The sequence below is a fragment of the Gallinula chloropus genome, assembly GCF_964237585.1.
Source record: "Gallinula chloropus genome assembly, chromosome: Z".
Lineage (NCBI taxonomy): Eukaryota > Metazoa > Chordata > Aves > Gruiformes > Rallidae > Gallinula > Gallinula chloropus.
Genome location: NC_140089.1, coordinates 76,288,641 through 76,305,664, shown reverse-complemented (window position 1 = coordinate 76,305,664; position 17,024 = coordinate 76,288,641). Strand labels below are relative to the sequence as shown.

Sequence of the window (17,024 nt, the reverse complement as noted above, 5' to 3'; positions counted from 1 at the left end):
TGGGGCATAATTAAACCAGAATGTTACAATCAGATCTCTCAAGTACTATACATATATTGACATTCAGATGTTACTATTACTTTAGAAGAGTGAGTCATGGTATCTTTTCCCTCTCTACAGGTGTAATCCTTGGATTTTCTCTCCGATCATACAAGATGAGCTACCGGGAAGTCAAGTACTTTTCATTTCCAGGAGAACTACTCATGAGGATGCTGCAAATGCTGGTCCTGCCACTAATTGTATCCAGTTTAGTCACAGGTAAATAAAGAGACAGTTTTCCTGGTCATTTAAATAACTTGATAAAGATGCACACAACATCATAAAAATAATGAAAATCGTTAAAAATGAACGTTCCATGTTGTAGAAGTGTTATAACCTGCAGAAAGCAATACCTTTGCTATTACTGTTTAGAGACATGAATAAAAGTTTTGAATCAATATACAAAGAATCTAAGAGATGCTTTTCCCAATTCCAGAGCAACCTAACTGTGCAAGTTACTACATCTAGCCGCTATGAGGCTGATTCTGTACTCCTCTTTCTTCTCTGACGTTCTATAGTGTTTAAAGTGATATTTCCTTCACAATGTCCTACTTTTATCAACAATAATGTATCTCAGAAAAATAGTTTGAAGACCCAAGAAAGCTTAAACTACTGATCATGGGAAAAAGCCTATGCCTGTAAACCCAGATCTGTAAAACATCTGTATATCTCTTAATCATTTAGCTGCAGAGCAAGGAAGAAAAAAAGAAAAAGTGATAGATGGGATAGATTAGAAAATTCATTCCACCATTCTGGTTTCTGGTCTTCTAACCAGTAACTCTTCAAGCAGTCTTCAACTTGTTCCTTGATCCTGAGATCTAATAATTAATTTTTTAGGATAATATATGCTTTGTCATTCCACCAAAGGATGCACATATGATTTACTTATAGCGTGGACTTTCGTCTATCAGCAATTCAATGGCATGGCTTGGAGAACTTAATAAAAACCTCCCACTGTGCAGTCCTAGGATTTAAACACCTAATACACTACTTTAATTGTCAGAGGATGCAGGGACTATAAGTTGTTCTCTATTTAATTGATTTTTCTAATATTTTAATGTCAAGATCTCCTCTTACAAATGCAAATAAGCATAGGCCCCCATCTTCACAGATACCAAAGATAATATGTATGTATACAAGTTGTTAATACCACAGCAGAAAACTAGGGTGTTCAGTTACAAAATCATTTGACTTCACATATTTTAAGGAGAAAGCAAAGTTTGTTTCTATACACACATATTATATACATACTGAAAATTTAATGCACACAGAAAGTAGTGAGAAATTTCTAAATCCTGTAGGGTAAATGACTATGTTTTATTCTCCAAGTGTATAATTCTGTTATATGCCATATTTCCTTGACGTCTTCTTGTCCCTTTCACCTGCAGAACTCCCTAGGTTGTCTGAACACTGATAGAAGAACCATTACAAGTAGAAAATGAGACACATTTACCCTTCTTTAGTGCCAGCTGAATCTGTCACTGGATCTCCATTTTGTAAAATGAGTTACTGCAGGAGAAATTGCTCCCCATAGTACTGGCTCTGTGAGAGAGCTCATTGTGAAACAGGAAATGAGGAAGATCATCCTGTACAAGGATTTGAATTTGCTTTCAAAATTCTAAGTAGAAACGCTTCGCTCAGGTAATGATCAGCAAATACACCTCAGAGTGACACAAATGTCACAGGGAGTTGGACTTGTGATAAAACAAGTTCATTTGCTGTCTCAGTAAAGATTTTGTGAAATACCAGAACAATGAATTTCTAATTAAATATATTCTGTAAAAAAATCATGCACCTCTAGATTCAAACAATACCTTTTTTTATTTTATTTTAAATTCTTTGGAGCCTTTTATCCTCCATTTTTGTCCTTTTTCATAACACTCATTTCCTTTATTATACAAAGACTCTTTGCAAAGAGAATTCTTATAGATAGAGGAGACATCTGTAGATAAATACTCTTTGACATAAGCCTCTATGTAATATTACCTATCTATAAGGTTTTGCTTATTATCATGCAAGTGCCTTGCAATATTTATTTAGCATTTACCTTTGAAGTAGAGGTGGTAATATTCAGAGAAAACTCAATACAATTCATAAATTACATATTTCATTCTCTTTTAAAGAAATCTTTATATAGAACAGGACAATGTCTTTCTTGCTGCTAGAAACTGTGAAAGAAGTGGTTTCCACAATGAAACAATAATTTAGGTATTGGGGGTTTTTATTTGTATGTTTTTTTTAAAAAAGGTGCTGTTATATACTTGCCGCAGAATTCATACTCAAGTAAATATACAGGTATTACTGAATATCTACATAATAATTAACTGTGATTTTTACAGGTGAACTGTGTGCAATTTTATAGATGCTGTTTTTGGGTTTTTTTTACATTATAGGATAATTTATTGGATAAGTGTTACACTTCTCAAGTCATTACTAAGCCATCCATGAGCCAAATGTTATTTCCAGTATTTTTTTTTGGCAAAACAAAGTGAATGCCTCTTAACTAACCTCAAAGAATTCCTCCTGGGTCTTACATGCTGATAATATAATTGCTTCTTCCTATTGTAAATTATTTAAATAAATACTTTTGCTGTTTGCAGGCATGGCTGTCTCCCAGATATGATGTTCTGGGTTTCCATTTGTGTTTATGTCTGTTCAATATAGCCGGTTATGACAATATCAGAACATGTGGTCTCTGAGGTATTAGAAATAAACTGGGAATTATTACATTATTACAATTTTGTGAATGTCAAAGAAATTAGAACAATAAAACCAAAGTAATAATCATAGGAGCTATGGGCTGTTATGTAAGGGAATGATAAATTCAGAAACTGAAGACTTCTGTTATACAGGAAACAGGTCTGATGGTTAATCACAGAGTCTTGGAAAAATAAACTATAAAAGATTAAGACAACACAATCATATTTCTCTATAGCTTTTTTTGGTACTTTCATGAAAGAAACAATCACATTCAGAGGTTTTTATTCACGTTTCCTTTATGACTTGCCATTATTGCACATGGCTCCAGCATGTTTGTAGTTTTCTCCATTAGATTCTATCATCCGATGAGTATGTTAACAGGCATGTACTAACATCAGTTAAGAGAAAATGGGGGTTATTTGCATAGTGTTCACTGTCTTTTACTGTTTATGGGAAAATATGATTATACAAATATTTGTATTCATCTTTTGTGGATTAGGCACAAACCCAGCTGAATACTCTATACTGGTCTTTAGTCTCTATAGTCTTTCAAATGGGAGGACTCCTACGTTAACATTCCTAATTGAATGTCTTACAAAGGCAAAGGCAAAATTGAAATGCAGTATACGGGAAGCATAAACAATCAAAGAAATAGAAGAAATTTCTATTTGCATTATTTTATGGCCAAATCTGGCCCAAATTCTTATGCAAAGACAGGGCTGACAATTTTGCTCCATTTCTGTTTTCTGCAGTTATAGAAGTTCAAAATATTCTAAAACTTTTAATTTCCTTATAAATTGAAGCATTTGACATAAATTGCTTGACATAATTATTTTAAAATATGCATTTCCCTAGAAGTTTTATAAAATAAATGTATACACATATGACAATACAACTTGTCATGCATAGGCACGGATTGCAAGATTTGCATGAGATGTTACAGCAAGATGATAATGGTATTGAAATTCCAGCCATTAAAATTGGCCTTCAAGTCTTATCCACATGTTTCAGTTATTGACTGAATGTAAGGGTGTCAGAATAAGGTGCTGAAATCACATTCACAAAAATTTAATGGAAAGTGTAGTTGGAACATATCATTTGTGGCAGATATTAAAGTGAGGTTTTATGGGGGTTATTTTCAAATATTTTCTCAATTCTGGTCATCAGCCTGTTGAATAGTCAGGCTGCTTATCCTTCCCCAAAATTTTTGGAAGCTTGGAATTTAACTGTACATGGACCACCATTTTTAAAGGCAAGTGAACCAGGATTAAATTCTGTGCGTTTCTTTCAAATATCTTTGTCTGATAAAATATAGACAAACATAAAAAACCCAGTCAAGATCTGAGACTATTCTTTTTGCTGCAGAAGCAGTAAGAAAATTGTTTATTTGCTATAAATCAAGCTGGGGAAAGAGAAAGGGAAGGTAGGAACAATGAAATGGTGATGTCCACTGGCTTGCTAAAGATTACACAGCAGATCAGCAATAATAAAAAATCAAGTGAAGATCCCAATAACAAACACTGGTACAACTCACTGTGCCTTAGAAGATAATGCTTGTCCAAACTGCTAATGGGAGTAAAGCTAGCATGATACAAATGAATCTTAATCACACACGAGGAATTTGAGTGCAAGATTCTATATAAAAAGACTGTGAACCTTCTTACACAAAAGAAGGCTATATAATAATATAGTTCAAAAGAGTGAGTATGGAAGGTTTACCTCAAAGAAATAAAACATCTTAGTACGTAGTCTGTAGTACGGTTTTGTAGTATGTTGTTTGGGGTTTTTTGTTATGTTTTCGGTTTTGTTTTTGTTTTTGTAATTTGAATAACAGTGTGATTGTTTTTCATGGATTCTTGAAGATACAGAAACTTCCCTGCCTCTGATGCAGCCTTTCAGTAACCAGGTACAATACTGACAAATACAGGAAATACAAGTGACTTTCCTTTGGGCAGGCAGACACACAAGATTTCATTCCCAGACTTTTTCAACATCTTCATAGTATTTACCACTACAAAAAACCATAGAAAGTGTTGATAAAGTGTGGAAACCTGAAATTTCCATGTATGGATGCCTCTTAACTTACCTTGGATGTATATATGATGCTTTGGATTTCAGCTACCAAAGGAGTGCTAAAAATGTGGGCAGAAGTTATTAAGTTTGGAAAAATCCAGTCATCTTGTAAGTGGGATCTTATGTAGGGATAAGGAAACAATTGAAGAAATATCCATGTTGTGTAACAATTTCATTTCAAGCTAGCATCTTTATGGTAGATTCAAGCCAACAGCAGCTAGAAGTATACAAACATGAAACTTTATGCATATAGTTACTTTAAAGACTTGTTTTTCAGTACTCATATTATTGTTTAAAAAAATTCTCTATCAAATCCAGCATATAGCCACTAATAATCACTAGACAGGCACTGAAAGATTAAAAAATTGGACTTTTCTTATATTGTTCCCCTCCACAGTCTTTAAGTGAATGTGGGCAGTATAAGTTTAAAAATTATGTCATGTAATTTTAAAGTATTTTTGGATAAAAACTTTTAAAATGTGCTTACGTAGCAGGAAGCTACATTTAAGAAAACAAAACAAAACAAAACTATAAGATAAAAGAGATAGGCTGGAAACTATTCAGCACCCAGAAACATCAATTTTCAAGTCAAAACACAAAAATAACTGTGCAAATTCAGTATGTGTTGGCCATCAGTTTGACTGTGCTTTCCTGAATATGTTTCCTAAACAAGAAACTGCTCCAGAAGGAAACAAACTATACCCAGTTGGAAGTCGGAAGCCAGTGTGCAAGCCATGGATGTTAGAAAATCATAATGAAAAGTCATACATATTCATAGACTAAATACAGCTTTGGGTCCTACCTCTTACTCATAAGTGTTATGAATCTTAATCTATGCAAATACTAAAAGAAAGGATCTATGAAAGGATCACAAAATTAAAATATAACTCGCTTCTGAAACAATTTTGCAATGGGAAATGCACAGCAATCAATCTTCACAAGAGTCTTAGAGAACAATTCTAAGTGAACCCAGATCCCACTAAAAATTTAAATTCAGTAGAAACAAAGATGAAGTTCCTGCATTAATGACAATCTGTATAAAAAATATATTGTGCCCTAAAAAAGAAAACCTAAGCATCTTACGGAGAATCCAAAAGCAGAAAGTGTGTGGCAGTGTGGGTTTTGGTGTTTTCGTCTCTGCCAGCAGTAATGACTGAAAACAGCAAAAAAGAAAGGCAAACCATGTTTCAAGGAAGATGCACAGTATCAGCAGCTCTTAGAAGTTACACTCTTCAGAAGCTGAAAAATAGCAACAGTGTAAGAGCTGTATCAAAATGCAGCTATACAAAGTATATAAAGAAAAATCAACACCAGATACAAAGAAACAGCTTGAAAACTTGTGGAGAGATGAGTTTTACCTAGAGACAGCTAGCTGTGCAGGGGTTTCATTTAGGCTAATCAAACTTCACTTTGCTACTTCTTTCACCCCTTCACTTCTAGAGTGAATGTTGTGGTCTGTATCCCCATATGTACTCAAATATGATGGAATTGTATCTACATGTGATTGTAGCACAATTCCATCATATTTCCTTCCATCTCATTTTGTCTTTCCTATAACTGCTCATGAAGACCACAAGAATCTAATTAAGAATGTTCCCAAGGCTGCACTGTGAGAACATGAGGAACATTACTGGGAGTACTTGCACGCCAGCAGAAGTAACACATATCATCCTTTCATCATAGAATCACAGAATTGTCTTGGTTGGAAGGGACCTTTCAGAACAACTCTAACCTGTCTAAGCACCATGTCTACCTGTCTGCAAAAACTAACAGAAACAAAATACTTCTGAATCATCATTTCAGCTGCACAGATTACTGCAGAAGGACCAAGTACAGACCAAACAACACACAGAAGGTAGTCATCTTTCAGAAACAGGAGAATATAATGCTGTCATCACAACCTCTATCCTTGTTTTCTACCAGTTGTTGACCTATAATATATTATTTCCATATAATTCTCAAAATTGATTGCTGGATCTGCTGCATACTCCCCTTCAACCATCTATTTGGATTATAACTTCTATAAAGCAGACCCACCATTATCATTATTACTGGAAGTAAAGACATTGAATAGTTGTCTCTCAATAATACTACTGGATGACCCACCTGAGTTTGGAGCAATGGAGAATGAGGGAAATCACTGTGCAAGACAGAAGTTACAGGACTGAATCTCTGGGTCGGAGTTCCAGTGAAATATTGCATTGTCTGGAAGATGAGGAAGGCTGCCCAGATAGTTGCTCATCCTGGCATTTGACTGTATGACACAGCTTTCACTGGTGATGGAGGATAAGGAGAAAACAGATGTTTGGGACAGAAATCTCTTAACATTTTATTGAGATTACAGATATAACTAAGGAAGAGTAACATCTAGAATTTGAGCTGCATATTAGAGAGTCGCAAAGTAGATCCAACATTAGCTAAAATTCCTTTTATTCAGACACTTTATTAGGGCACATGTTTTTTCTTTATTTTCTCTTTCAGCTTTTTCTGAATATATTCTATATCTTCCAGTTCAGACCTTGAGAAATTAATGCAACAAAATGTAAATAGTGTTGTTGCATAGGGCACAAAGAATGTCTCCAAAGACATGACTACAAATACTTATGAGCTTGCCTGGTTGCCAGGAATTGCTTTCCAGTTGTTTCATAGTTCCTTTCTGTAGTTGGTAACTTCTGTATAGATGTGGCTGGCACAGGGTAAAATACCTTTTCCTTATTTATTTGTTGCAATGTTGTCTCCAGATGAGTGCCCAAGGCAGCTGTGAACTCAGCAAAATGTTTGCTGAAACCTAGAATATCCTTACAGAATTGCCAACCTTTTTAAATTGGGTGGAAATTCTCTCAATGTGAACAAGCCTCACAATCTCATATAATTTTCTTCACACCTGTCCAGACTGCTGCTACATTGCTGAGGTTTAATGCAAAACTCTTGCAACATACAACCAGTCCCCAGAATTACTGCATTTTTTGGTGAAAGCTTATTCCAGAACACATCCATTTTGCCTAGGTCTGGGCATACTCTGCCACTTCTATCCACTGCCTCAGATATTTCACTTGCATCGCCTCGATTACACTTTTCCACATATACACAATGCCTTTTCCCTTTGATTCTTTTATGACTTTTCAGGTTTGACTGAGTGATGCCACTGATACAAACTACAAAAAAGTTAGTTCATTTTATGGAAAATCCCACCTATGTGTCCCTGGAAGGTAGCAATTGCCATATGAATTTCAGAAATGTGCAAAAAGAAATTACTACAGGCCCCTAGCTGTTCTCAAGAATGGCCTTCCTCCAGTCACCTCAATGTTTCTCCGGTCAGCAAAGGTTGTATATCCAGTGTTTCTGATCTTGACCGAAGGTTCACGATTGTAAAGCATTTCCATCTGAAAGAGGGACACGTGCAATCAGTACAAACATAGGCTCCTCAGAGGTTTGTACACGTAGCAAAACAGGGCCCCACAAACTTTCAGCTTCTGCTGTTGTAAAGATAATTATATCTAGAAAAACAGCAAGAAGAGCACCAATAGTTACAAAAGTTCCATGTATTCCATTGATAGTATCTTGGAAGGACCTTTTTCTCTGCAATAGTTTATCAAAACCAGATGCACCAGTATGCATCTACAAAAAGAAGTAAAAGCTATTAGGATACAGCAAGACCTGTGCCAAAAAAACAGAGTCGCATTATTTATGGAGTAATATCACGTAGGAAGTGAAAAGAAAACATTGTTTACATTTTCAGGGAACTGAACAGCAATTCAGTTCTAATTCTAAGAAACACGCAAATAAAGAAAACAGTTGAGTGCTCAACTCTCATGCCACCAGAAGCTTTCAGATTGTAACATTGTTCTTGAAAAGCCATCATCTCTGGAAGACAAGTATCAAAGTAAATTATAGTCCTGCCCCCTTGGTTGTGAAGAAAAGTTCAAAAGTAGATCCTGACTATATTATGAAAATTTCAGAGTCACAAAAAGAAAGAGCACTTATTTGAAAAAATGCTGAGCTCTAGGGTGTTCCAGTATTTGGAGAGCTTGGCTTGTCATTCCTGAGTAGCTAGAGTTATCAGATCTGGTATTAATCTTTAGGCAGTATTCATCTTCTCCACTGACGAGTTTGGAGGGCTTCAAGTGCATCACAAATTGTAGAGATTCTTTTGGACTAAGTACATTAGCACAAACATTTATTTAGATGCCTTGGTTAAGCACATTTTCAGGATCAGGCTTCAGTTTGTAATAGTTATATATTTAAACAGAATTAAATTTTCTTTTCAGATAATGACACCTTTTCATCCTCAGACAACTATACTGCAGCTCCTTAGAGGTGTTAGATAAGGACTCTACTAGAACTACACTATTTACACTGTAATTAACATACTGATGCTGATTCTTTCCACCATAAACAGCTCTCTTATTTTCTCTCTACTCATATGCAAAGCTAGATACTTACTTTGTTCTGACATTTTACCACCCACTTCTAACTTAGATCTGAATACTTAGATAATATCAGAGATTTTCCATTGAATATAGTTCCTTCTCTGAGCTAGAGAAAAAACAGTTTTTGGTCAAGAGTTCACCTAATGAATGGCTGTTTTAGTAAGGAACAAATTCTTGCACTAAAAACCAGCTTTGTCCAGTATTTCCAATTGCAGGATGTCTTTACCTCCTCAAACTCTGAAAACAAAGCTTTAGAACATTAGCTCACTAAGCCTTACCAACATCTGTCTCAAAGCTAATGAAGCTGTGCAAAGGGCCCACATCCATACAGAACATAAAGCATCCCAAGATAGGATGTTTAATAACTCATTAAGAAAGTCAATAGGTTTCTTTTCTGTTCTGCAGAAGATCACAGTTCAATAACAGCAGTTATTAAAAAAAAAAAAAAAGAAAATAAACCAAAAATCCCTCATTCTCTTCTCTATCATCTGTTTAGTTTAAAATCAGCTGATACTTTCTCTGGTACCTCAGAACTGCTATAGAAATTCATGTCCTAAATCCTGCCTGCAAATAAATGATGCCCAGATGGCAGCTGTATAACACTTGAACTGTGGAAGGTAAAACCTATTTTTTGGCTACACTTAACATTGTAACATCCCGTAAAAGAGCTGAATAATATTATTAAAAAGCACTGATTGCTACTGTCAGGCATTCCAGAGGAAGTCTGAACTACTTTCCATTGCCTCCTACAAGTCTGTAAGGTGGAGAAAGACAAAGCAAAAAATGTACAGCTTTGATGTTGGAAGGCTGTAACTGAATCAGTGACCCAAAGTTCAAGAGGTCATTGAAACAAAGAAGAGGAAAGAAGGAAAACAAAAGCCTCTTCATATGAAGCTCCAATTCCACACTTTCATAATGAGTTCTCAGAACAGCCTTAACATCGTTACTGAATTGTAAAAAAACCCCACTAAATTATAACGACAATTTAAAATATAATAGACTAATTGCAGCTAAAGTAATGACTCCTTAGTGTTCTTATGATATATTATGAGGGAACCTTAAATTCACAAAAAGTAGGTTTGTGGGTTTTTTAAACCTAATTTCTTACCCTTTAAAGGGCAAGGGGGGATAGCACCGGCAGATTTACTGTATAATTAAACTAAAATTTACCGCCACAGTACATGAAAAAAATGGAAAAATGTTTATGGTGTTATGCATTAGGATGTTAGGATGTTCTTATTTGTTTTTAAGATGCGAATTTATGGACTATGAGGGCTGTTTTCATCAATTTAGTTAGTTTGCAAATTTAAAAATATCTATGCAAAAAAAAAAAAAAGCCGTACTCTTTAGGTAGACATTACTATATTTAATAAAGCAAGTCTCAGGTTGTTTCTAGATTTCTAGATAGATTTTTATTAGTACAAGATTCATTTTTTAATGCCATGCAAAACTATAAAACTTTATATGAAACTTTTTTTCTATTCAAATCCAAGTTAATGAGATTCTTTGAAAAACAAGAATTGAAAAGTACTCTGTATTGGCAAACTGTTCTGTAACTTCTGATGCAAAGTATGACATAGGGACATGAGATAGTCTTTTTGACATGGATAGATAATACTGTGTACATGTGCATCTTGTTTGCAAATGAAATACTGGAGAGACAGGGGCCACATCATACTATGGCGTGCACCACAGTATTGGGATTAATGTTGTTCAGGACAAACTTCCCCAGACTGAGAAAATGTTATGTCATCAATCCTGACTTTGTTGTTGTGGAAAGATACTCGAGATAATCTTATATCAATATGGGGAGTGGGATAGCAATAGCAGAAAGGAGCTCCTTTCAAAGTGATTTATGTTGCTTCGTATGACTGCATATAGAACTACAACTTGGTGGAAATTAATATTATCCTTGAGGAATGAGAGGAGAAAGGTCAATGAACAAAGTGTGAATCCATCAAAAACAGCCCATGGAAGCATATGTACTGTTGTAAAATAGTACAAACTATAAAATAAAATAAAATAAAGTCCTGGCACACAGGAAGGGAAGGAATGTAATAAACTAAAAGGATTGCAAGAACATGTAAACACCAGCAGCGTGTGTGTAACAGGCAGAAAGGAAAGTGACAACTCCGTGTGCAGCTCAGATAAATTTTCTGGAAGATCAATGGGTAAAACAGCAGCAGAAAAATGACCTGCTATCTTAAAAGTAAAATAAAAATATATGACTATTTAGTTCGGTTAAGTTAAGATTTAAGTAACCAATAAATATCGTGTCACTGGAAAGATTTCTAAAAGAAACCTCAAAACAGAACAATTTGATTATTCATAAACTTGGTGCAAGATAGATAGTAGCTACTGCAACAACAACAACAAATACACGGAATTCTTTAGTGTGTGGGCAAGTTACTAGGTTAACTTCAGATTACTCAAAAAATTCAAGTCTTCTTAAACATATCTACAGGCAATGTCATGCTGTTCTTTTCCAAAAAGCCTTTATATTGCTGAATTAGCAAAGAAAGATGATCTCAGGGTTTTAAAAATTGTGAGAAAATTGAAATTCCAAGTAGAAATCCAAAGGCCAGGTTGTTCCCAGATGTAGCAGTAACACACTACCATTAGTTCAAATCTTAGTTGAGTTATATCCAACAGGGTGAAGCTTCTTTGCAAATAATTGCTGCTGGATAAACTCTACAAAATTAACTTAACTAGTGTCAGATCCCAGAATACAATCATCCAAATAAAAAACATTATCACTGTGATGGATTCTTATTGGAAGTTTTAGTGAGGAAACCAAGAACCCTCTGGCTAGCAATACAGGATCACATTTCAAATGAAAAGGTGATGCCTCCACTGCAGGGTTGTGACAAATTACAGGTCAGTACAATCTCATACACCAAATCCAATGTCATTTTGCACATGCATATGTCTCTATCTTTTTTTTAGACAGGAAACGTTAATTTTCAGTGCTGTTAATCTTGACCCTCTCTGACTAGAATTATATTCACTTTGTTTTTCTATCAATTCAACAGAAGCGTCTCTTCAGATATCAGTTACATCCTGAAGATGTAGCAAATGCATTTTTAAATTAAATTGCATTACTAGCTACTGTTCCTTTATGAGTACCTGGAATATCACATCTGTATTCTCAAACACATCATATTGTTTTTTCAGTAGCAGCTAGTATATCTGGCGTGACATAGCATAGTAACTACTTTACAGCTTCATCACACGATATACAGCCAGACAACAGAAGCACTGTACATTTGTGGAATGTTTAATAATCACTGTACATACAAAAACATGTCTTTGAAAGACTCCAGGCACAGTCTGCCAAAACTCAGACCAGTGGTTTAAGAGATTAAAACATTCCAGGTGTATTTTAAAAAATTGTGTTACGGATTTTTATGGAGCACTAAGTAAATTGCTTAACACCATCTGGAAGGCAAAGGTATCTTTAGCAGTAGTACCTTGCCAGGATGCAGCAAGTTTCATGTTAAAAGTAGACATTTTTGGCAGTATGTTCAGAATAGGTGAAAATTAGTATTTCAGTCCTTAGGGGATAGAGGTTTCAGTAGAAGTTTTACAACTACTAGCAGATTTATTTCAGTCCGGTAACAACATGTCCTGTAGGATTGAAGCTAACTTAATGTGCTTTGGCTTATCACCTACCACAATGAACTTTTTTCCTAATTAAACTGAAATAATTTATCATTCTGCATCATGCTTTTTCTTAAGAAAATGTGCTCATTTTTTCACTCCTGATGCAGAAAACAAGCAGCTTTATGCCCAACAGATGAACCTCATTTCCAGGAAAGCTTTGTCCAAATGTCTGGACATAAAAGGATGTCTTTTTAAAATTGCACTGTGCAGGTAGCTGCAGTGTTTTGTTACCAAAAAAATTGTGAGCTGCTATTTTCTGTGTTCCTGGGTCTCTGATTCTTGGCTTGAAGACAGTCGGTCCTTTGTGCTCTGTTATTACAATGAGGTAACCAAAGAAAGAGACTCTTGGTTTGAGACTGTCAGCTGTTACTAATCACTGCTCCATGGCTTGCTGTGAATCCCTGCTTGCCTCTCCCTCCTGCTCTGCTTAGCACACATAAAGAAGATAAATTACTCCCTAGTTTCCCTTCAAAAAGCATATTGTTTGGCACATTCCAATACTGTGAGCAAAAGATGGAATAATGCGAAGAGTTAAATGGGTATCTAAACAGCCCCACAGCAGGGTCCTTCTCAGGCAGATGTGAGTTTCAGGAAACGTACTTTCCTACTGTTTCTCCAAATGTATTCTGTCTTCTTACAAATCAAAAAAATAAATTAAATATACTATTCAGAATATTAGAGAATATTTATGCCAGAAGTTTCCTGTAGTAATGCAAGTATCACTAACAGTCAGCAAATGCAGCGTCTAAGTGTACCATGTTTACATACTTCATTTTATGGGACATGTAATACTTTAGTGTTTATAAATCATTTAGCAACAAGTACAGACTGGGGACATTTATGGAATCCTTCCCTGCCCTCACTGACTGAAACTGTCCTGATAGAGCAGAATTTTAAGGGAAGAAAAATCAAGTTATTTGTGCCTATAAACAAGGAAATAAATAAGTGAGCCAGGCTGTGGAATACCCTACCATGAAAATAGATAGGGTGAAAGTAACAACTGTATTTAACATCAAGTTCAATAGATTTATAAACAGGACTGTATAATATATTTTGCTGCTGTCAGAATGCTATATTTGATAGCCTAGGAAATAGTTTCCAGTATAGATTACCTTATTTTTTTGTAAGATAACCACTAACTTTGGTGCACTGAAACCAAGCAGAGTTTCATAAAGTTCAGTTATTCCACTGAAAGTGCAGTATCAGTAATGAATAACAAAATGGTCTTTCATTATTCATGATTAACTGAAAGGTAAAAATTACTGTAAAGCCACTAGAGATTATTTGGGTTTCTACCATATGTGCCAGTCAGTGATGGTCTGATGTTTTCTAACCATGGTTTCACAAACCTTTTCCTTCTAATGATGAAACTGTGGCTAGAAAAGCATGTGTTTGCAGCCAAGAGGATGAAGGATGAAATAACAAGGTCAGTTGTGAAATATTTTCACTTAGCAAGCGTTAGAAAGGCATGGAGGAAATATATTTGAAGATAGCATACATTACACCAAATTGCTGGCATATTTTAATGTTGTTTCAATTGGGAAATGTGGGACCAACAGGAAGTGTACAATGTTCAGTTTGCATCACTTTCACAGAATCACTGAGAGTTATCCATACGCGTTCAGGTATATTTCAAAACAAGCACTCTATGAATAACAGAAATAAGTATGTAAGACAGGGTTAGATTAGGGTCCTCTAGGAAAGGTATTTTTCCATCATATACAGCCTTTCTACTCACTGTAGTAGTGGAGAATCCACAAAGAAATACACATCACTTTATCTGTTTATGTAGGGTCATTTTTCTGTTCAAACCTGCAATTTCTCTGATTCACTCATCCAATGAGATTCTTCTCTTATATGTAACAGGTACATGTGTGTGTCTTCATAAGGGTATATTTTTATGCTGATGTTTTTTGAAGGTAGTGCTGGTTTGAGTTGCCACGGCCCTCCAGAGCTCTTGTGACCCAGGTGCTCTTTCATACACCCTTGTCATCAAATGGTGGATGGTGTTTGCTCAGCTACATGATGAGAACAGAGTTGAAAAACAAGCAGGAGGAAGTAAGGAATGCTTAACTTTCTTTAGCAGCACTGGCACCAAAGAGCAAAGGATGAATTTTAACAATACAGCCAACTTGAAGTAACAGCAAACTGCTGCCAGAATGCTAGTTTTCTGCTCCCAGACATGCTCTTCTTCTGCTTATCTTGTTCTGCTGTTCACATGACACAATTCTGAGATGATTCAGAATAACAAACTGATAGAAAAATTAACCCTACAAACCCCAAATTTAGTATTTTTCTGGTGACAAGGGATCAGACAGGACTACAAAGATGTGAGGCAGGTCTAGTCCTTTAGGAACAACTCTTAGCCAATTAGTTGGCTCATTGAGTTGCATTACTACATCTCAGCCATGGGTTTCATTAGTCAGCTTGGCTTAATCAAGGTCACATAATTTTGTATCAAATACAATTGCTAATTTTTCTGTGAGATATTTTCCCAATGTTCTTAATGGACCTGGAAAAATTATTAAAGCATCTAATTCCATTATTTAAATTTTTATATTCAAGTAAGGATAAGTTAAACTGAGATTTGGAGATAGCTTCTCTCATCAGTTAATGCAAAAATGTATACAGATCTATATTTCAGCCATATTTTTTACAGCTTCAGGAAGTCATTTGCTCTACTGACTTAATTAACTTTATCAATGCTTATAGTTCTTTGAAAATGTTATTCTTTACAAATTATTTAACTGCTATACAGCTATTAAAATATTAATCTAGAACTTGGACTTCACCTTGTGAAGGGTTTAATTGTCAAAGCTTTAAAAATTATTTAACTTTTGTTTTGTGGAAATGCTCAGCACCATTCAGGACACGCTCAGAAGCTATTAGAATAAAGCTCTAGGGTTTAATCATGTTGTCAAGGCAATACTTGACTGTCTTTACCGAACTATTGTGTTTCCTTAGAATTTTTCAGTCAGCATATTTTGCCATGGCCTTGCACAGTGTTATCCACTTCCACAAATCCTCATCAATATACACAAAAGGGATTGTTCTCATGGTCTCACACTGAGAGTTTACCCATCACACAGTGCTTAGTGGATGTAGGGGGTCAGGGTAGCACATTGAAGACTGCTTCATTAGGAGAATGAGAGACAACCTTAAAGAAACAAATTTAGGGCAACACTCCTGAGTCAACAGTTGCCATTATTGCTGTTCCACCACAGGAGTCCTTAAGAAGCAACTGTAGTTGCCTAGTGAAGACACTTTAAAAAATAAAAAGGAAAATAATTGTCAGTAAAAAGATGCTCTGGTCATAGGAAAGAAAACATATATAAAAATCAACATTAGGAAGTACCACCAATTCAGTTCTAACACACTGAATAGGGAAGGTATTAACAATGATCATAGAAGCCCTCTCTTCTTTATTTCCAGTAGTCAATATGTATGAGGACTGGAATGCACAGTTTGTTGTACACACCTATTTGAAACTGGTTTTGTATTTGCAACAAGATATCACGAAGTCTCAGCTGGAGTTTAGCTTGAAAGCATTCAGTCACATTCCCACAGATGGGTGTAGGTCTACTCCAACTGAAACACTCTGTATCTAAAATTTTTGTCATTATGCAGCAAAAATAATTTTAAAGACACCACAAAATAAAAATATTGTGGGCAAAATGTTAGAGTCTTCTGTTAGAAATTCAAGAATTTTAGTGTAGGAAAGAAAATGCATACTTTTTTCCCCCAGAACTTCAGAAATGGGAACTTTCAACATGAAAAGCAGTAGTGGAGGACTTTATCTGTTTTCAAACTGAAATTATATACATGCATATATGCATACGCTCATGTGCACCTGCTCTCTCCCCAGTGATAGTGTCCTTGCTCTGACAAATGATAAAATCACTGAAAGTACTAGCATCAGTTCTAAGTAGTGTCTGTTTGGGTTGTTGGTTTGTTGGGGTTTTTTTAGGAAAAGCCAAAAAAAAAGCAAATGTTGCTATTTGCCTGGGTATTTTTTGTGACATACAACTTACCATGGGGTGTAAAAAAAAGATCCCATTTCAAAACTGCTAGTTCTGGTCCCTGATTCAGCAAATAATGTTAGTGGTTAACTTTAAAGAC

The 17,024-nt window shown here is 35.3% G+C and overlaps 1 protein-coding gene across 4 annotated transcripts in view; it reads left to right on the top strand.

Moving 5' to 3' along the window:
• The window catches only part of SLC1A3 (solute carrier family 1 member 3), a gene marked incomplete at both ends in the record, with an annotated part of 52,864 nt that overhangs the window by 15,218 nt on the left and 20,622 nt on the right, over positions 1–17,024 (top strand). For 3 of the 4 annotated variants that reach the window (XM_084278738.1, XM_084278736.1, XM_084278735.1), the window contains one exon: positions 121–258. The exons of the other annotated variant lie outside the window; for it this stretch is intronic. In XM_084278738.1, the coding sequence (XP_084134864.1) occupies positions 121–258 (138 nt within the window). The remainder of the gene's footprint in view (positions 1–120; positions 259–17,024) is intronic. 4 annotated transcript variants of the gene reach the window in all.